At 39.9% G+C, this 21,114-nt stretch overlaps 1 protein-coding gene across 3 annotated transcripts in view; it reads left to right on the top strand.

Moving 5' to 3' along the window:
• The window catches only part of Npepps (aminopeptidase puromycin sensitive), an 82,382-nt gene that overhangs the window by 40,508 nt on the left and 20,760 nt on the right, over positions 1 to 21,114 (top strand). For all 3 annotated transcript variants that reach the window (XM_087573806.1, NM_080395.1, XM_087573807.1), the window contains 11 exons: positions 1,884 to 1,991; positions 3,777 to 3,977; positions 4,692 to 4,788; positions 4,898 to 4,931; positions 5,655 to 5,769; positions 9,397 to 9,561; positions 11,191 to 11,295; positions 12,618 to 12,678; positions 15,453 to 15,562; positions 17,427 to 17,490; positions 19,751 to 19,890. In XM_087573806.1, coding sequence (XP_087429932.1) covers positions 1,884 to 1,991; positions 3,777 to 3,977; positions 4,692 to 4,788; positions 4,898 to 4,931; positions 5,655 to 5,769; positions 9,397 to 9,561; positions 11,191 to 11,295; positions 12,618 to 12,678; positions 15,453 to 15,562; positions 17,427 to 17,490; positions 19,751 to 19,890 — 1,200 coding nt within the window. The remainder of the gene's footprint in view (positions 1 to 1,883; positions 1,992 to 3,776; positions 3,978 to 4,691; positions 4,789 to 4,897; positions 4,932 to 5,654; positions 5,770 to 9,396; positions 9,562 to 11,190; positions 11,296 to 12,617; positions 12,679 to 15,452; positions 15,563 to 17,426; positions 17,491 to 19,750; positions 19,891 to 21,114) is intronic.

The following is a 21,114-nucleotide window of genomic DNA, read 5'->3' as shown; positions in this document are numbered from 1 at the left end:
TGTTTACATGCATGCGCACATGAGTGCTTGTGCGTGTGCAGATTCAGGTGCCCACAGAGGTCAGGTGTTGGTTCCTCTGGAGTTAAAGGAAGTGGTAATGCATGGGTGCTGGAGACTGAATCAGGTCTTCTGCAAGAGCAGCAATACATGTGCTTAACCTCTGTGCCATTTCTATAGCTCTCTCTAGTTTGGGCCAGGACTGACTGTGTGGCCGTGGGTGGAGCTATCCACTAGAGCCTGGTGGGCTTACTATTGGCACACAACTGAAAGCAGTGTCTGTTCCTCACCCAGAGTCAGTCTTTTTTAAAGGTTAGCATGGAGAGCAAGCAGGTGTGTTTTGTTTTTTTATTTAATTGATTTATATGTGTGGGTGTTTTGCCTGTTTGTATATCTGTGTGCTGCATGTATACAGTGCCTGCGGAGGCCACAAGAGGGGATTGGATCCCCTGGGCTCTAGTTATATGAATGGTTGTGGGCTACCGTGTGGGTGCTGGGTCCTTTGGAAGGGCTGCCAGTGCTCTTAACCACTGAGCCATTTCTCCAGCCCCTACTTTTCTTTTTCTGTTTTTCCTTCTTTCCTTCCTTCCTTCCTTCTTTCCTTCCTTCCTTCCTTCTTCCTTCTTTCCTTCTTTCCTTTGGAAGAGCAGGCAGTGCTGTTAAGTGCTATCTCACCAGCCTACCTTTTTAAAAAAAAAAAAAAAAGTTTCAATTAGGACTTGGGTGGCACAGAGTGAAACTGTGTCTCAAAAAACAACCAAGAAAAAGTTTTAATTAGGCTAGACTAGCTAGCCAAGGAGCCCTAATCCTTCTTATCTCTGTTTCCCCAGGACTGCGATTATAAATACTACCGCAGTCGAATTAAAGATCAAACATAATTCATCCTACTTGCTTAGTATGCACTTCCTGACTAAGCTATCTCCCTAGTCCCATTTTAATTTTAAAGAATGCTGTCTCTCTAAGTAGGTCAGATAGTGAGTTCGATGTGTAGCATATAGACAGGCCAGTAAGTAAACAGCCTGTTTCACATTTCCAAAGCATCTGTATTTATTCTCATTCTAGATAAAGGACAGAGTGCATCAGAGATTGGGAATATTTTTACTTATTTATTATATTACCCAACATGTTTTTATTATTGTATTGTTTATTGTTAATTTAAAATAAAAACCAGAGGCACTTTCTCTCATATTTTCCCTAATTTGAATCCTTACAGCATGGCATTAAATGGTCTGTGCTTTGGATTGTGTCTGCTGTGTTAGGAAAGCTGTTCATATTAAATCTGAAATGTTAAAATATTTTAATAAAAGCAAAAATATAATTACAAATAATTCTCATTTTTGTCGTGATCTGCAGCAGGATAGTTGACAAATCATTGCTAAGGTAACAGTGGTAGCAGCATTATGTTTACCGTAGCCAGCACTGAGCTCATTACCTAGAAGAACAGAAAGTAAATACTGGAAGCCTGTGGATAGAGATCAGTAGATGAGGCCTTGCCTGTTACACATGGGGCCCTGGGTTCTGAGTCTCAATCTTGACAAAAAATAAAAGGAAGGAAGGAGGTGGAGAGGGAGCTCAGAGGTTAAGAACACAGGCTAATCTTCAAGAGAACTCAGGTTCAGTTCCCAGCACTCACATGGCTACTCAAAATCAACTGTAATTTTAGGTCCATGGGATCTGATGCTCTATTCTGGTGTCCAAGGGTATGAGGTACAAACTTGGCATACAAATATACACGCAGAGAAAACACTCATTATAGTCAACACAGTTTTTACAAAAAGGAAAGAAATAAAGAACTATAGAGTTGCCTAATGAATGACAGCAAAACAGCAATGATTTCATGAAACAATCTCCGAGGTTAATTAAATGGTGTTTATGTTTTCCTTAAGGCTACTGATGCCCGAAGGGCTTTTCCTTGCTGGGATGAGCCTGCTATCAAAGCAACTTTTGATATCTCGTTGGTTGTGCCTAAAGATAGAGTGGCTTTATCAAATATGGTATGTATGTGCTAATAAACTTTTACTAGTCTCTGGTGACCCTGCTTTGTTGATTAAGTAGGATACATGGAACCACCCAGCATAACGCCTACTACAGGCAGAAGCATCGTCTTTCAGCCTTTGTTTTCAGTAAGTCCTGTTTTCCTCAGTTGCATTCTGATGGTTTTCCTCCTCGAGGAAGAACTTCTCCTAAGAGAGATACTGGCAAGTTTCTTACTGTGCGGTTTTAAGTCAGGATGCAGTGTATTCAAGGCTGTTCTGTTACTCACTTTGTAGCTCAAACTGGCCTTAAACATCTCTCTTCCTTCCTCACCTTCTCAGGTGCTAGGATGGTGTCCATGAGCTGCCATTTTATCTACTTTGTAAAATTGAAGGACATAAATTAATCATGCCTGTAATCCCAGCACTTGAGAGACTGGAGCAGAAAGGTTGCTCTAAGTTCAAGGCCACTCTGGGCAACATAATGAGTTTCAGACCAGCTGGGTTAAAGACCCTTTACCAAAGGCCAAAAAATAACAAAAACATCCAGCTTTGCCTAGTTACTAATGGAAAGAATTCCCTTGAAATGCCACTTTCTTCTTTTACATTACTAGAAAGGAACCCAATACTCTACAGGGAACATTCATTTACATTACAGTGTAAATGAATCTGAGGTTTGTTTTTTAAATACAAATAGGGCTTCCTTGGAAGAAAGGAGAGTCTTACTTAAGAAACAGCTACTGTACAGAAAAGAAAAGAAACAAAGCCACTGGAATGTGTTGTCTGTGGTGTGGATCGCTGAGTTCCAGGCCAGTGTGGTCTACAAAGTGAGTTCCAGGAAAGCCAGGGCTGTTCAACAGAGAAACTGTTGGGAATTCCCTAGGTAAAGGTGAAGTTTTACATCTTCCAGAGCTTTGGGACACGGTATTTGGAATCTAGAACTCACTAATACTCTTTAAGATGTAAGATTCCATAATCACTTTTATTGGTAATTTACTTTGTCTTGTTTCCTTACTTTTACTTGAAAAATATTGAGGACTTTTTAAAAAAAAAAAAAGGAAACCTAAAACCTCCTAATGCAGTCCTGCGTATGCTGCATGCCTCTGCATGCACATGGGAGGCAGAGACAATGGATCTCTGAGTTCAAGGGCAGGCAGAGCTGTATGGTGAGACCCTATCACAAAAAACAAAACTGAAACAAAGCGTCCCAATGTTTGTCATGTAGACTATTCTGGAAAAGTTACCTTGTTTTTAAAGTAAGCTCTATGGTGTTTTAACATTTTGCTTCCAATTCCTTAGTGTAAGAACTTTCTCAAAAACCAGGGAAAGTGGTTCATACCTTTGATCCCAGCCTGTGGATCCCTGAGTTAGAGGCTAGCCTGTCTTCACGGCAAGATCTACAACAACAAAGTGCACATCGTTACTAAGACCTTGTTTCAACAAAGGAAAGAAGAAGAAAAGAACTTGTTTGTTTGGTTTTGAGACCGGGTTTCTCTGTGTAGCTGTGACTGTCCTGGAACTCGCTCTGTAGACCAGGCTGGCCTTGAACTCTCTCTCTGCCTCTGTCTTCTGAGTGCTGGGACTAAAGGTGTGCACCACCATGATCCCACTGAAAGAAAATCTTCTTCTAAGAGCAAAGACCTTCATAATATAAAAAACACTGATAAATTTGATTAAAATATTATTCTAAGAAAAGGAAAGGAAAAAAGTAGTTATGCCTATAGGTTTTTGCATAGTATTTACTCGAAAATACCAATAAAAATCTCCTTAAATTTTTCTTGTTTTCTGTTTCTGTTTTCCTTTAAGAATGTCATTGACAGGAAACCATACCCTGATGATGAAAACTTAGTGGAAGTGAAGTTTGCTCGCACACCTGTTATGTCTACATATCTGGTGGCATTTGTTGTGGGTGAATATGACTTTGTAGAAACAAGGTCAAAAGATGGTGTGTGTGTCCGTGTTTACACCCCTGTTGGCAAAGCAGAGCAAGGAAAATTTGCACTAGAGGTAAATGTCCTTGAAGAGGATTGTTCCAACAGTCTATAACTCCAGGTTGGGGAATTTACATTTCTGATCAATTATTAGTACAGTTATTTATGATTTAATGGAAAGTTGTTTTGATACTTTCATTTCACTTTTACTAGAATTTTGAATATGCCATCCTTGATGCATTAGCATTGTTTTGTTTTGTTTTTTAAGATCTGTTATATATAAGTGCACTGTAGCTGTCTTCAGACACACTAGAAAGGGCATCAGACCCCATTACAGAGGGTTGTGAGCCACCATGTGGTTGCTGGGAATTGAACTTAGGACCTCTGGAAGAGCAGTCAGTGCTCTTAACCGCTGAGCCGTCTCTCCAGCCCCCAGATAATGATCCAGAAAACACAAACGTGGGGTGAAGGTAGTGGTTTGTATTTAACAGTGCATGACGTTGTGAGTTCAAACCTTTTGCTCTGGAGAAAAGAGAAAGAGAGAATATAAAAACAATTTGTTTTTCTATGGAATACTATGAAATTATATAGTTATTGATCATACCAGCTTATACATGGGCTACAGTTAGGTCAGTGACAACATTTGTTACAATTAGTCTTCAAAGGAAGTAGAGTTCCCTGGGATCAGTTTCTAGAAGCTTAAGATAGTTTGGCCTAAAGCAGGTTTCCTTTGTGGATTTCTATGTGGCTTACAATAAAGTATTCATAGGATGTTTTTTGTACTTTATAGGTTGCTGCTAAAACCTTGCCTTTTTATAAAGACTACTTCAATGTTCCTTATCCTCTACCTAAAATTGATCTCATTGCTATTGCTGACTTTGCAGCTGGTAAAGTAAATTTCATTTTATTGCTGAATTGTATGACTTTATTTGAATTTTGTAATTTTTGAGGAAAAGTATGCATATATATCAATAAATGTTTATTTATTTTATGAAGGTGCCATGGAGAACTGGGGCCTTGTTACTTATAGGTATGTTAATGACACATTACCCTGCCTTCTTTCAAATCACTGATTTCATAAGGGCTTCACTCTATTCACAGTTGAGCGGCTTTTGCTTTATGCTTTTCTGCCTCTCCTGAGTTCCATGACTATTTGAAGCATGCGATGGACTCCCTCGCTGGTGCTACTGTCTGAGGGCACAGTATTTTTAAAGGGAGCATTTAGCACTTGTAGCATTTTTAGTTGTGTTCCTGGCTTGTGTGTAGTGTGATTTCTTCCCAAGAGTTACATAGCTATTGCCCAACATGAGGAGCCTCCCCGATTCTGTATTTTCTAGGCAGATTTTTACATGGCTGTCAGCACAGTACAAACATGTGGGTTGCATAAGTTCTCAAGCTGAGTCTGTCTGTAAACAATTTCTCCTTCCACTTTCAGTTGCCTTGGATGAGCTCAGATCTGTAGAGCCTGCTCAGTGTCCCTTTGGGACCTGAGGTGACTTCTGCTGCCGCTTTTTCCTGTCTTCTGATTAGCAGTCCTAGTCGCCAGACAGCGCACTGACAAGCTCTGCTGTCCTTAGCCTGTCACAGTAGGCGTCAGACTGCTGACCGTCTGTCTGTCTTACCCTTGCTGAGAAGTGTTTACTCGGCATTGCTGAAGCCACTGTAGAGCAGTTGATCATTGCCTGCATGCCCCGCACTTCTTCATGCTTTTATTGAAACACTTTTACCATTTTATTTATTCTTTTAAAAACAGGGAGACGGCATTGCTTATTGATCCAAAAAACTCGTGTTCTTCATCACGCCAGTGGGTTGCTCTGGTTGTGGGACATGAACTCGCCCATCAATGGTTTGGAAATCTTGTTACTATGGTATTTAATATTTTTAAGTGCTCAAATATATCCATCTGTGTCCTGCTGCACACTATTTTGGCCACACTCTTTCAAATTTGGCTATGATGCTAGGCCAAAAATTAAACATTTTCTTATGTGCTCTGTACTGGTGGTGCTTTAATCCTTATACTTGGGAGGCAGAGGCAGGGGGGATGTCTGGCCAGATTTGTGTACAAAGTGAGTTCCAGGACACACTGTCCACAGAGAAACCCTGTCTTGAAAAACAAAACAAAAAAAAAACAAAAAAAAAAAAAACATTTTCTTTTAAAAGGTCTGCTTTGCAAAGCATTTATCAGGGCTTTGCGGATACCTCAATGGTTAGATACTTGCCCAGTTTCAGGTCCTTAGATTCCCAGGTACCTAGAGGAATTAAGGGAAGGGAGAAGAGAGATATTTATGAGAACAGAGATGAGACCGTAGTTATTTAACAGGAAATGTTTTGTAACTACAATTCATTTGCAAATAGGAAATGTTAAGGTACTAATTTGGGTGAGAGAAAAAATTTGTCATAGTAAAAAAGGATTGAACTCCGCAGTGAGATTCCAGGCTAGCTAGTTTAAGTTATCTTTGCATAGTTTACAAATTGAACTGTATAAACACAAAAAAGTGGTTATGTGAGTCATTATTGTAGTTGCATAAAATAAGGTGAAGTTTGAAATAAAATTTTTAAAAAATCTGTAGAATAAAGTTCTACTAAAATTCTAACTATGTAATTGGAGTTTTCAGTTACTGTATTTTATATCTGTTAATCCTGATGTTTCACCTTTACTGTAAATAAAATTCTATCTGTGGGAGCCAATTATGTTAGTGTTTTGAAATACAGAGTTTAATAAATGAATTAGACTTACCTGTGCCCTGAAAGAACTGGAGACTGGACTTGGCCAGATTCCTTGACAGCACCATGGGCTGCCAAAGAAGTGAACCTGACTTAGATATTGGTTAAGTCCATGTGTACTAGAAATGAGCAAAAATGTGAGGTGTGTTTCAACTATGACCTAGCTAAGAACATTTTTAAAGAAAGTCAGTCTGTTAAAATAAGCTCTTCCACTTTTCTTTGTATGCTTAAAATTTTTCTTATAGATTAGGTAGCTTTTAAAAAATAACTTATTTTTATTTTATGTGCATTGGTGTTTTGCCTGGCTGTAGTCTGTGTGAGGCTGTCAGATCTTGGAGCTGCTGTGTGGGTTCTGGGAATTTTGAACCCTGGTACTCTGGAAGAGCATTCAGTGCTTCTAACTCCAACCCCAATGTTTTTAAATTTTCTTTGGAACTATATGACTTAATGCCTGCATTCTAATGTGTGTAAAAATTTCTATTTTCCCTCCGGTTTTGGAGGTTTTTGTTGTTTTGTGTTTTTGACTTTTTGAACTGTCTTGGAACTTGGTCTGTGGACCAGGCTGGCCTGAAACTCAGAGATCGTCAACCTCTGCCTCCCAAGCACTGGGATTAAAGGTGTGCGCCATCACCTCACCTGTTTCTGTTTTGTTTTGAGACAGGCTTTCTGTGTAGTCCTGGCTGTCCTAGGGTCCTTTATAGACCAACCAGCCTGGCCTTGAACTCACAGAGATCCTTCCCTCTCTGCTTCCCAGGGTGTAGGATTGGAGTCCTGTGCTACAATTCCTGATTTGGTATTTTCTTGGTATATAGTAAGTCCTACCAATTTTTTGTGCTCAACCTTGAGAAAAAATTGTTTATTACTAGCAGTAAATTTTAGCAGAGGAAATACACACTTACTGTTTTAAAACAACCTTTTGCCCTTACGTAATTGTCTTTATTAGATGCCAGTTGTTTCATAGACTAAAATTCCAAAGGGCTAGTGTTCAGTAACTTTGAACTAGCTCATCTTAGTGGGGCTTATTAACACCTAATTGATACTTAGATGAACAGCCCTTTTTACTATTCAACAAAGAATTCTCTGACCTTTAGATCCGTATTTTACATATTTTACATACTTTACTAAGAGGTTTAATCAACATCAATGAAAATTAGACTGATGTGTTCTAAAGATAGGTTTTAAATTTTTTTCATGTCACCTTTTTTTTTCATTATACAGAAAATTCTTTATTAGTTTCTGTGTCAAACCCACATAGATGTCACATATTTAATAGTGTTACCTCTGTACCAATGGAATAAGGAGGTTTACTGTTTCTAGACCAGGCTGTTAATTTCTGTACCTCACCACTATTCAACTCACTGTGCATTTTCAGACGTGAATGTTCTGTTTCATGAATGCATCAATGTCATTTGTTCTTGAGCTCCTTCCTGCTGTGAGTGATCGTCCTGTTAAATTCATGTGGTCCTTGGGGCTGTGCTGTGTCTGTTTAATTAGAAATAGAGACCCAAGTCACTGTTTGCCCCAGTCATTGTGTGAAGGATTCTCACCTTTCTCACTTGGCCCTGAGATCTGTGGTTTCGTTTGGGTTTTAAGAGAAATTCTTGACTGAAAATGGTCACTTTCCAGCCTGATGCCTTTTGCAATAAACTCAGAAATCTTTTTCTTGTGAGGGGGCCAGCATTTGGGACATAAATACATAAATAAATTTAAAAAATAAATGTTTTCTTGCTGGACAGAAAGGAAAGGAGACTGAGACTCAACATTTTTTAAATGTTTTTCTTTCTTCTCCTCGTCCTTATTTCTTTTTTCTTTCTTTCTTTCTTTCTTTCTTTCTTTTTTTTTTTTTTTTTTTTGAACCCTGTAGCTCTGGCTGACCCTGGAACTTGCTATGTAGAACTGGTGGCCCAAAATTTGTAGAGACCACCTGTCTCTGCTAAGTATTGGCACTAAGGTGTGAGGTACCATGCCTGACCTTTTTTTTTTTTTTTTTTTTTTTTTTGGTTCTTTTTTTTGGAGCTGGGGACCGAACCCAGGGCCTTGCGCTTCCTAGGTAAGCGCTCTACCACTGAGCTAAATCCCCAGCCCATGCCTGACCTTTTTTTCTTTTCCTTTTTCTTTTTCTTTTTTTTTTTTTTTTTTTGGCATGGCCAGGTAATAAGATTTTACTTTGTAACCTAACCCTAAGCCTACCTCATCCTCCTCAGTTGTCAGATCATGAGAGTGTATATCCCAGTAGGGGCGAAGAGATGGCTCAGCGGTTTACACTGCTGGTGGAGAGAATGAGGGATCAATTCCCAGTACTCAAAGGGCAGCTTACAACTGTATGTAACTCTAGTTCCAGAGGATCTGACGTCCTCACAAGACATACATGTAGGTAAAACACCAGTGCACATGAAATAAAACTATATAAATGGGAAAAAATATAAAATTTTGCAAAGGAATGTACCCTCATAGTTCACTCCGGACATTGTGAGGTTTTTATATCTAATCTTTTCTGCTTGCTCGCCCTGTTTGTGCTTCTGTGCACTTAAGATGCCTTCCTCTGTTTACCCCTGGCAGCTAGAGGTTACTTGATCATAGTGTCACCAGTTGGCATTTCTTTTATTCTCTTTTTTTCTCTCAAATATGAGTTTATTGATAACTGGTTTCTGTTGAATTTTACTTTACAAAGTTACAGATTTTCAAGTACAGTAGAAGGGAGACATGCGTTCCCAGTAATGCAGTAACTGCTCCTATGTGTCCCTCACTCGCTTCTACCTTTACTCTTTTAGGAATGGTGGACTCATCTCTGGTTGAACGAAGGCTTTGCATCCTGGATTGAGTACCTTTGTGTAGACCACTGCTTCCCAGAGTATGATATCTGGACTCAGTTTGTTTCTGCAGATTATACCCGTGCCCAGGAACTCGATGCCTTAGATAACAGCCATCCTATTGAAGTGAGCTATACCTTGCAACCATTTCAGTGAAATAAGTAACTTGTTATGTCTCAGGATGTTTAAGATTCTGAAATGCAAAAAAAGAAAAAAAGAAAAAAAAAGCTGCATGGGTGATTTCCTTTGTGTGATTGATTGATTGATTGATTGGTTTTTAGCTCATGCCCAAAACTCTTAGGCTAAATTCTAAGTGATATTTCTCTTTAAGGTGGGGAATATAAAGAATTTTTTGTAGAGGTGGGAACTATGGGTATTTTTGTTGACCAATAGGAGGAAACCAACCAGTCTACTGAGCAATACTGTAACTAGTCCAGCAGCAGCTGTGCAGTAGACAAGGTCACTGTCCCGTTACCCTCTGTGGCTGTCTGCTCTTTGTCCTTATCTCTGGCAGCTTTTTTTGTTGTTTTTAAACTTTGTTTTTTATTGATAGGGCGTTTTAAATTTTGTTTTGCTTATTTTTTAAGGGGGGGGGTGTTGAGATAGGGTTTCTCTGTGTAGTCTTGACTGTTGTTGCTCTGTAGACCAGGCTGGCCCCCAACTCAGCAGCCTGTTTCTGCCACCCCCACCCCACCCCCCAAGATTAAAGGTGTGCACCATCATTTCTGGCTCTGTTTTACTTATTATTTTTGTCTGTGGGTGAGAGCCCTTACCCCAATCTGTGTTGATACCAGAGAACTTTTGAGAGTCTCTTTCTCTCATTCTACTATAAGTTTTGGGGATCAAACTTACGTTGTCAGGCTTTAGTTGCAGCTCTTTTACCTACTAAGCCATCTCGAAGTTTCTTTTGTTGTTATCATTTTGTTAGTTTGTTTTTCGAGATAGAACTTTGTTATGTGACTGCAGCTAGCCTAAAACTTACTGTGTAGATTTGGCTGGCCTTAAAGTCATGGGTGTTAATTTCTCTTTTTGTCTCCTGAGAGCTAGACGTAAGCCACCATATCTGGGTGGCTCTTGTGGTTTATAAATTTTGCATCAAAGAGCTGGAGTTATAGTTCTGCCCTGTTTAGCCATTGCTCTCAGCCTTCCTACTGCTGCCACCTTTTAATTTGGCTTCTCCTGTTGTGCTGACCCCCAATCCTAACATTTCGTTGCTACTTTGTAATTGTAATCTTGCTACTGTTATTAATTGCAATTTAGATATCTGATTTGCAGGATATCTGATATTTGCTGCCTATGAAAGGGTTATTCAACTGTGTGTGTGTGTGTGTGTGTGTGTGTGTGTGTGTGTGTGTAAAATTAAATATTAGTGGAAAAAATCAAATTTTTCCATCTTAATATTTCCCCAGACACATTTAAGAATAAATGGAGCATTAATGGCATGATCAAAAGAGAGGACCTAGGGGCTGGGGATTTAGCTCAGTGGTAGAGCGCTTACCTAGGAAGCGCAAGGCCCTGGGTTCGGTCCCCAGCTCCGAAAAAAAGAACCAAAAAAAAAAAAAAAAAAAAAAAAGAGGACCTAGGCTGTAATAATAGCAGGGAATTAAGAGGATATGTATTATTTTGAGGATTATCATACTTTTATGAGTTAGTTAAAAGAAGAGTTAGAAGGGTTTTCCTAGAAAGCTTTTTATGTAATTCAGTATTACAGGCTGTCTGCTTCCTGTCATAACCCTGAATCACACTGTCTGCCAGGTCAGTGTGGGCCATCCATCTGAGGTTGATGAGATATTTGATGCTATATCATACAGCAAAGGTGCATCTGTAATCCGAATGCTACATGACTACATTGGCGATAAGGTAAATAATAAAAATCATAATAATTCCAATCCTGTATTGTGAAATCACAGTTTTAAAGAAGGAATAAAATTTTGATCTGATTTTTTGTTTATTGACCTTTTTTTTTTTTTTTTTTTTAAAAGATTTATTTATTTATTATATACAAGTACACTGTAGCTGTCCTCAGATACACCAGAAGAGGGCATCAGATCTCTTTACAGATGGTTGTGAGCCACCATGTGGTTGCTGGGAATTGAACTCATGACCTCTGGAAGAGCAGTCGGGTGCTCCCAACCGCTGAGCCATCTCTCCAGCCCTATTGACCTTTTTTATATTGCTTATTAAGGGTTCCTAGAAGAATGATACACAAGTTAGTATGCATGTGGTAAGAGTGGGAATCTAGCTGGGTGCTGGTAGCTCAGGCCTTTAATCCTAGTGCTTGGGGGGCGAAAGTAGGCAGGTCTCTTTGAGGCCAGCCTGGCATATAGAGTGAGTTCCAGGACAGCCGGGCCTGTGCAGAAACACCCGTCTCAAGAGAGGGAAACAAAGTGGAGGAAGGTGCTACACAACTTTGGCAGTTGGACATCTACACAGAGAATTTTAGGCCAGTCACGGCCACATCCTGTCTGTATTCATTTTCTGTTGATGTGGCAAAACACCATGACCAAGACAACTTCTAGGATAGAGGTTTTAATGGGATTTACAGTTGCAGAGGGCTAGGGACCATCACCATTCCTGAGGAGCATGTAGTGGGCAGGAGCTAAGAGCTTTCTCTCCTGTGTTTTTGTTTTTAAGACAGGGATTCTCTGTGTAGCCCTAGCTGTCCTGAAACTCACTTTGTAGCCCAGACTGTCCTTGAATTCGGACACTGGCCTGCCTCAAGTGCTGGGTGTTAGGCGATTGTTGGGAATAAGAACACAACCACTACTGGCTAAGAGCTCTCTTGAGACACAGCCACCAGGCACAGAGAGCCAAAGGGGAATTACAAGAGTCTTTTGAAAACTAAAAGTCTGCCCTTAGTAACATACCTCCTCCAAAAGCCAGAGCTAATCCTTCCCCAGCAGGTCTACCCACTGAGAATCAAGATTCCAAAAACTGGAGCCCATGGGAACCATTCTCAAAACACCACACTATCAAGATAAATACATAAGGCACCACACTGAGAGAGCAAAAGTAGGAGACAGTTTTACTCTTAGGTAAAACTTAATGGGCTTCAAAAGGATTCATGCTTTTCAGCATATCTGATATTTTAGTAATTGAATACATTTACTTTTGATTAATGTGTGTATCTGCTATAAATTCTGAGATTTGACTCACTTTTATTTAAAATTGTATTTTTTTAGGACTTTAAGAAAGGAATGAATATGTATTTAACCAAGTTCCAACAAAAGAATGCTGCCACAGGTAATCTTTGAATTCTTAAATTTTTTAAGATTTATTTAAATCATATATTTAAGTATGCTGTCTCTGATTTTTACACACATCAGAAGTGGTCATTGGATCCCATTATAGATGGTTGTGAGCCACCATGTGGTTGCTGGGAATTGAACTCAGGACCTATGGAAGAGCAGCCAGTGCTCTTAACTGCTGAGTCAGCTCTCTAGCCCCTTGTTTTAATTTTTATCTGCACCCTTACTTTCACCTTTTTGTCATGCTGGAGATCAAACTGAGGACATTGTGTATACAATGCTCATGCTGTACCAGACTGAGCTGCAGCCTGCCCTCAAAGGTCATATTCAGTAACTTGGAGTAGAAGTACAGATAAAGACCCCGAGTTTGATTTCTCAGCAGTAGACCATGAGGTGCTGGAGCTAAACTGTTGTTCTACAGAGGAAGGGTCATTTATGATGATTGTACTGCACTTTGAGCTGCAAGACCTACTGTTTATTGTTTTTATTCCAGCTGTTTGTGGCATTCCCATATGCTTGGGCCACCGTTGGTCCTGTTCAGCCTCTTGCAGAAATGTACCGCCTGCCACTGTTCTTGCCTGACTTCATGACTTTATGATCTATTAGAATTTTTTGATTTGCCTTCTAACCTAGTACTTTGCTCTGTTCCATCTCTCTCCTTTCTTCCTTCTGTCCTTCTGTCCTTCCTTCCTTCCTTCTTTCAATTAATTTTTATTTTTTTAGACAGGGTTTCTCTGCTTAGCCCTGGCTATTACAGAACTCACTCTGTAGACTAGCCTGGTCTGGAACTCAGAGATTCTGCCTCCCCAGTGCTGGGATGACAGGCGTGTGCTGCTGTACCTCTTTGTGAGCTCTACTGCCCTGAGTACCTTACTTAGTCTTTGCTTATGTTTTTAGTGTCATCTCCCTAATTTTCTGTACTTTTCTATTTTAGAACTTGGTGGACATATTGATGATACTAATTAATTTTTGCTTTGTTTATTTTTTTGGGTTTTGAAAATCAGGTTCCTTATGTAGCCCTGGCTATCCTAGAACTTGCTATGTAGACTGGGCTCTCCTTGTACGTGCAGATCCTTTTGCTTTTACCTCCTAATTGCTGAGATTCAGGGCATGCACCACCACACCCAGCAACAGCCTTTGGAGTGTGTGTGTGTGTGTGTGTGTGTGTGTGTGTGTGTGTGTGTGTGTGTGTGTGTGTGTTTGTGTGTGTTTGTGTGTGTACATGAGTGTAGAGGTTAAAGGTCTATAATGAATGCCATTTCCAGGTCACCAGCTAGTCTTTTGTGAGCTTTTGTTTGTTTTTTAATCATCAGTGTATACATAACATGCATGCAGAAGTCAGAGGACACTTATTTGAGAGCTTATTCTCTCCTGTCATTAAAGGTGAGAATGGGACTCTGGTTTTAGGCTTCTGTAGCAAGCACTTTTACCTATAAACTCCACCCTAGTTTTGCTTTGCCTGTTTGATTGTTTGAAGATTTATTATTTTTAATTATGTGTATGTGCCTGTGCGGGGAGGGGAAGGGGGTATGGTCACATAAGTACATATATCCTCCAGAATCCAGAGGTATCGGATCTCCCTGAGGCTGGAGTTATGGGCTGTTGTAAACAGCCTTGCGTGAGTGTTTTAGAACTTAAATCAGGTTCTTTGCAAGAACCGTATGTGCTTAGCCAATGAGTCAACTCTCTAACCCAACCCCCAAATTTCACACACCATTTTTAAAGGCCCAGGGTTCAAAAAGTAGGCTTATAGGGCTAGCCAGGAAGCCCTGGGTTTCTGCCTGTCTTTACCTCCCCAGGGCTGGGATTGCAAATGTACACCACAATCTCAGCTTTTAAGTGGTTCTAGGATTAAACTCAGGACTTCATGCTTGCATAGGGAGCACTTCATTTATGCGCTTTCCTTTCAGGCATAACATACGTTAATGTTACCATTTTGATTTCCCTCTGTAACCAGTGAAGTTTATAAACCAAATTGGTTTATTTCTGTTCTATTCACATTGAATATATTTAAACTTAGACTAATTGAATGAGTGTCAGTAACTCTGTCAGTGAATGTTTAATGAGATTATACTTGTTTCTGTTTGTCTTATAATTAATTTTAATTTTCTTATTTATCAGAATGAATAAGTTCATTTTAGAATAAAAACCTAGGTGTTTTGTTTGTATGTGTGCATGCAGAAGCCGAGGGTCAGTGTTGAATGGCTTCCTCAGTTGCTCTCTACCTTACTTTTCAAGGGTGTCACTGATCCTGGACCCTAACCAATTAGGCCAGTCTAGCTGGCCAGCCACAGAACCCTCTTGTCACTGTTTCCCTAGTACTAGGATTATAAAGCTTTCCCCCCCTACAAAGTTTTTTGTTGTTGTTTTTGAAACAGGATCTCCCTACATAGTCTAGCTGTCCTGGAACTCACTATACAGATCAGGCTAGTCTCAAACTTGGGTCAGTCCTCATTCCTCTGCCTCCCTTTTGTAGGTATTAAAGGCACACACTCCCACACCCAGCTCATGTTCCCAATTTTCTTATGGGTGCTGGGTGAAGGGGATTTGAACTCATGACCTTGTGCTAGTATGACGAGTATTTGACTGAGTCCCCAGAAACAGTCTTTTTAGTACAATTTACTTTGTTGTAGCATTACGAGTAGAGCTTTTGTTTGAGTCTCTGTGTGATGGACCTGACAGTTGGTAAGCCATGCAATGTTAAAAGGTATGTGAATATTTGACACAGGAAATAAACATTTCTGGTTACTGTTTTCCTTTACCTTCTAGAGGATCTTTGGGAAAGTTTGGAAAGTGCCAGTGGCAAACCCATAGCCGCTGTGATGAACACCTGGACCAAACAAATGGGGTTCCCTCTCATTTATGTGGAAGCTGAACAGGTAAACCTGTTAGAGTCCTTGCATGGCCGGGTGTGCTGTGTCAGACATGTAATCTTTGTATTTAGATGGAGACGAGCAGTCATGAGTTTGAGGCCACCTTGACTACCTAGCCAGACAGTTTGAAGAACAAAGAGAGTATTAGCACACAAGAATGATAGATTTTTCTCTGAGGATTTCATTTCTCAAAACTATTATGCTTAATACAGACTACTAGTTACTACTTTTCTTTTTTTAAGGCTCAGCACCCTTTTAAACTTAGCAGGCTGCTGGTGTAGTGGTGCACACCATTGAACTTAGGACTTGGGAAGCAGAGGCAGAAAAGAGTTCTTCAGAATTTGAGGCCAGCCTGCACTACATAGAGAATTTCAGAGTAGCCAGTGGGCGTGTATGTAGAAAGACTTTTCTTCTTTCAGAGGCCGATTATCACTGTGTTGTGCTAGCTGGCCAGGATCTCTTACATTCTAAAATGCATTGTATCCATAACTCATAAAAATGATTATTTCATATGGATGGATGTTTGCCTAAATGCATGTCCCTGCACCATGTGTGTGCCTGGTAACCAGGAAGGCCAGAAGAGGGGATTGATCCCTTGGAACTGGAGTTGCTGGATGGTGTGTGAACACTGGGGAATTAAACCCAGGTCCTCTGGAACGAAGGACAGCCAGCGGTTTTAACTGCTGAGTCATGACTTCAGCTTGGATATTTTTATTTTTAGCTTTTATTCATTCATTTATTTATTTAGTGATGCTGTATATTGAACCTGGTACCTTTTCTTTCTTATTTGTTTGCTTGCTTGTTTGTTTTGTTTTTTTGGAAACTGGGTCTCCCTGTTTAGCCTAGACCTTCTAGAGCTCTGCCTGCCTTTTCCCCCAGGGATGAGGTCAAAAGCTTGTGCCCCTATGCTTGGACTTCAATTCTGTTTCTTGTACTTATTTTACTTACTAGTCATTATTTACTTAGTTTTACATTTGATTTAAGGAAGTTCAGATCTGTGAGAGTGTGTGATCTTTGAAACATCCCAGAATGCATTTATTGATGGGCAGTGAGGCAAGTGACTACCTATTTGTGGAAGGCTTTTTACCTATTTGTGGTGGTGGTGGGTGAGGGCACAGTGGAGGTGTGTGTGTGTGTGTGTGTGTGTGTGTGTGTGTGTGTGTGTGTGTGTGTGTGAAAGAAAGAGGTCGGTGGGCACTCCACCTTGGGTTTGACAGGGCCTTTCCTGGGATCTGTTAGTCGCTAGGTTGGCTGGACAGCGGGCTCCAGGGATCCCATGTCTCTGGCTTGCAGTGTTCATTGTCACACAGCAGTTTTACACAGGTGAGGGATTGGTCTCAGGTCCTAGAGCTTGCATGGCGGGAGGACTGCGTGGCGGCTGAGTTGTCATCTTACTCAGAGTATCTTTAAACACATAAGCTATTGCTTTTGATTTTCTAGATTTGCAGTCGCCCCTACCTTTACATTTTTTCTTTTTAAGACATTTAAAAGTAAATTTTGGGGTTGGGGATTTAGCTCAGTGGTAGAGTGCTTGCCTAGCAAGCTCAAGGCCCTGGGTTCGGTCCCCAGCTCCAAAAAAAAAATAAAAAAAATAAAAAATAAATTTTAAAACTTCATTGCATGTACATGGCTCTAGGGCCATCACTGGAAGATGAACAACATGGCAGGGGCCACATCTCTGGAGAAAATTGAAAGCAGCTCCTTGTTAGCTAGGGGCTCGGCTCATGGCCCCTCCTCAAGAGTGCCTTTCCTTCCTCTTCCTTCGTACGCTCATCTCATTGCAGAAGTTAATGCTTCTCTGCCTGTATTGTCACAGAAACACTTCCACCCAAAATCAACCACTGTTACAGCCTATGCTTTGCTTCTTTAGGTAGAAGATGACAGAGTGCTGAAGCTGTCTCAAAAGAAGTTCTGTGCCAGCGGACCTTATGTCGGTGAGCAAATATGCTCTAAGAGGGAACTGATCAGTAAATTTGGGTTCCTTATAAGTAGTTTTCAAAATAAGAGTAAACATGTTATTTATTATTTGTCTAAGTATACTTTGGATCTAGTTTTATTTATTTTATATATGTGTGTGTGCCTGCCTGTCTGTACGTGTACCAACTATGTGCAGGTACCTGAGGAGGCTAGAAGAGGACATTACATCCCCTAGAACAGTAGTTATAGGCAATTGTTAGCCAAAATGTAGGCGCTAGGAGTTGAACACTGGTCCTTTGAAAGAGCAGTCAGTGTTTTTTTGGTTTTTTTTTTTTTTTTTTTTTTTTTTTTTTTTTTTTTTTCGGAGCTGGGGACCGAACCCAGGGCCTTGCGCTTCCTAGGCAAGCGCTCTACCACTGAGCTAAATCCCCAACCCTGTAGTCAGTGTTTTTAACTGCTGAGCCATCACTCTAGGCCTAATCTTTAAAGTCGTGTGTCTCTCACCAGGCTGGGGTGTCATACACCTTTATTCCCAGCATTTGGGAGTCAGGCAGGCAGTTCTCTGAGTTTAATGGCAGCCTGGTTTTGCCAGGGAGTTCCAGGACATTTAGGACTACACAAAGAAACCCTGTCTTGAAAAACAACAATAATAAAATGCATAGCTCTCTTATTGAAAGAGAATAAAAAAAGGATTGGAATAACCTAAGAAATGTAAGGCAGTGGCTCTCAACTTTCCTAATGCTGCAACCCTTTAATACAGTTCTTCTTGTGGTGGTAACCCCCAATTTATTTTTGTTATTACCTCATAACTAATTTTCTTACTATTATGAATCATAATGTCAATATGTGATATGCAGGCTATCTGATGTGTGACACCTATGAAAGGTCATTCAACACCCAAAGGTTGAAAACTGGTGCTCTGAGGACTGTGTTAGTTTTTGCTTTTGTTTTTTTTTTAAAGTGATTGAGCTTAATAAGTATTAATTAGTGATGATTGTCTTTACTACTAATGTCCTAGGCACTGTAGTTGATTCTCACTTTATTTTCTCAGTGTACACTAATGCTTCTCTTCTACACATAAGAAAAGCTGAGACTGGGGTTAAATTGCCCCGTCAGGTTGGTGTGGTGACGCACAGCTTTAGTCACAGGCCTTGGGTGGCAGAGGCAGGAAGGTCTCTGTGATTTTTTTGAGGCCAGCCTGGTTTACAGAGTGAGTTTCAGGACAACCAGGGCTGCGTCTAGAGACCTTGTCTCAGTCACTCTACCACCACTACCACAAAAAAAGAAAGGAAGACAAAAGGGGGAAAGCTGCTCCCAGTCACCTATGTAATACGTTTAGAAGAATGGGAGTTCAAATAAGTGGAAGTCCCTCAGTTTGTCCTCCCAACTACTTCTGCCTTCTCAAAGGCAGCTCTGCTTGTCATCAAGCCCTATGAAGTTTTAAGCAGGCAATTTAATTTTAATTGAAGACACTAAGGTTCCTTTCTTTTTAGAATAGTAGTTTCAGTAAGGAAGGGATATATCCACCTACCTCTCTGTCACCACTGCCCTGTCATGCTGTGTTCAGATATCAATGAAGAGGCCTTCTGTCCTTCACTGTTTCCACATTGAACTACTCTTCCCAGTGGAAGCCATGGATTTGATCCCCAGCGTTCCTTGCCTAATGAGAAAAATACTTAAATAAGTCTAATAAGTCAGTTTAGGGCTTTACTGTCCAATTAAATCCTGAGGTGCCACAACTGCTATTTTCTCCCTCATATTTAGAATCCATACTAATACTGACCAGATTCAGGTTTATTTAGTGTTGATTCTGTGCCGTCTTTAAATAGTTCTGTTAATATACTAAGACAAAGTCTGCCTTGCTGTTTGATGTCTACGACACTGGCTCTACCTTTCAATGGCTTTGGCTTTTAGATGTGACTCCTCCGTGCTGAAATAAATGGGTCCTGGGATTGGTTTTGATTGGAGGGGGAGCCTTTTAATGCAAGCATCTTAGAACATCGACTCCTCAAATTAACCGTAGAGTCACTGCTGTCTTTATTGCTTTGCAAAGGGGGAAAATATTCTCTTTTAGATGAGCGTGATTTAGATGAGCGTGATTTTGATAGTATCTTATCTTGTCCCTTGCACTAATAGTGTTGAGGTCACCTAAAGGCAGAGTTTAATGTTGAGAGTGTATCTTGGTTACAACCTGGCAGTCCTTTGTTTACCTTACCACATGCTTCTTTGAGTGTAACCTTGTCTTCCAAGTTTTCGGTTTGTTCTCTTCCTGCTTAGGTGAAGACTGTCCTCAGTGGATGGTTCCTATCACGATTTCAACTAGTGAAGATCCCAACCAGGCTAAACTGAAAATACTAATGGATAAGCCAGAGATGAGTGTGGTTTTGAAAAATGTCAAACCAGACCAATGGGTAAAGGTGAGTCTAGAATGGCATAGCTATTTTTACTTTATTTGAAATGATTTATTTCTCTTATTCCTATGTCTTTGTGACTGACTCTGAATTGTATATTTTTAATTTAGACTAGTATTTTCAAAGGAAAAACATTTCTAAGCAGATAGAAGGAAAGAATGGAAAATAGAAGTTGACTGAGTTTGGTCATGTACACCTGTAGAGGCAGGATTTTATTAAAGTTTGAGGCTAGTATGTGCTGGTGAGGCTGTTTCAGACAAAGGAAACAAAGGAAAGAGTAAACAGTGTCCTGGGGACGATGACCTCTGAAGTCTTGCAGCTACAGTTGCCTTCCATCATAAACAGCCAGGCTCTGGTGGATCTCTGCGAGTCTAAAGGCATCTTGGTCTACAGTGTGAGTTCAAGGGTAGCCAGAGTACACAGAGAGACTGTCTTAAAAACCACCCAAGCCGCCCTACCGTTCTAAAGCTGTATTAGCCTCAGTTCTGTGTTGCCCTTATATAACTTCCCTCAAATGAGAGCAGAAATTTATAAACATTTGTTTGTCACTGAAATATGCAAACACTACTGGGTAAGTTATTTTCTACTTTGTAAAAGAAATACTTACTGCAATTTCTTCTTTTTTTTTTTTTTTTTCGGAGCTGGGGACCGAACCCAGGGCCTTGCGCTTGCTAGGCAAGCGCTCTACCACTGAGCTAAATCCCCAGCCCCGCAATTTCTTCTTAAAATTATAGGTTATCCCAAAATTTTAGTTGCTAAGAAATAACCATTTTCTATTTTAATATTTAAAATATACTCTGAAATATATTAGCATTTGAAATTATGATCTTGAAAATTAAGTAACAATATAGAATTTTTTCATAAATTATAAAAAGTTATATATGATGTGATTATAATTATAATTAAGTATATAAAGATATTGTTCCTATAGTAAAAGATAAAAGGAGACTGAAAATAATTGGACTACAATTGTTTAATTAGTTTTAATTTTTTTATTTATTCTTGTCTTTTTTTAAATTATTTATTTATTTATTTATTTATTTATTTATTTATTTATTTATTTATTTATTATATATGAGTACACTGTAGCTGTCTTCAGACACACCTGAAGAGGGCATCAGATCTCTTTACAGATGGTTGTGAGCCACCATGTGGTTGCTGGGAATTGAACTCAGGACCTCTGGAAGAGCAGTCGGCGCTCTTAACCGCTGAGCCATCTCTCCAGCCCTA

Source organism: Rattus norvegicus, chromosome 10 (genome assembly GCF_021556685.1).
Source record: "Rattus norvegicus strain SHRSP/BbbUtx chromosome 10, alternate assembly SHRSP_T2T, whole genome shotgun sequence".
In the NCBI taxonomy this organism is placed as follows: Eukaryota; Metazoa; Chordata; class Mammalia; order Rodentia; family Muridae; genus Rattus; species Rattus norvegicus.
This window is presented reverse-complemented; position numbering and strand designations above follow the sequence as displayed.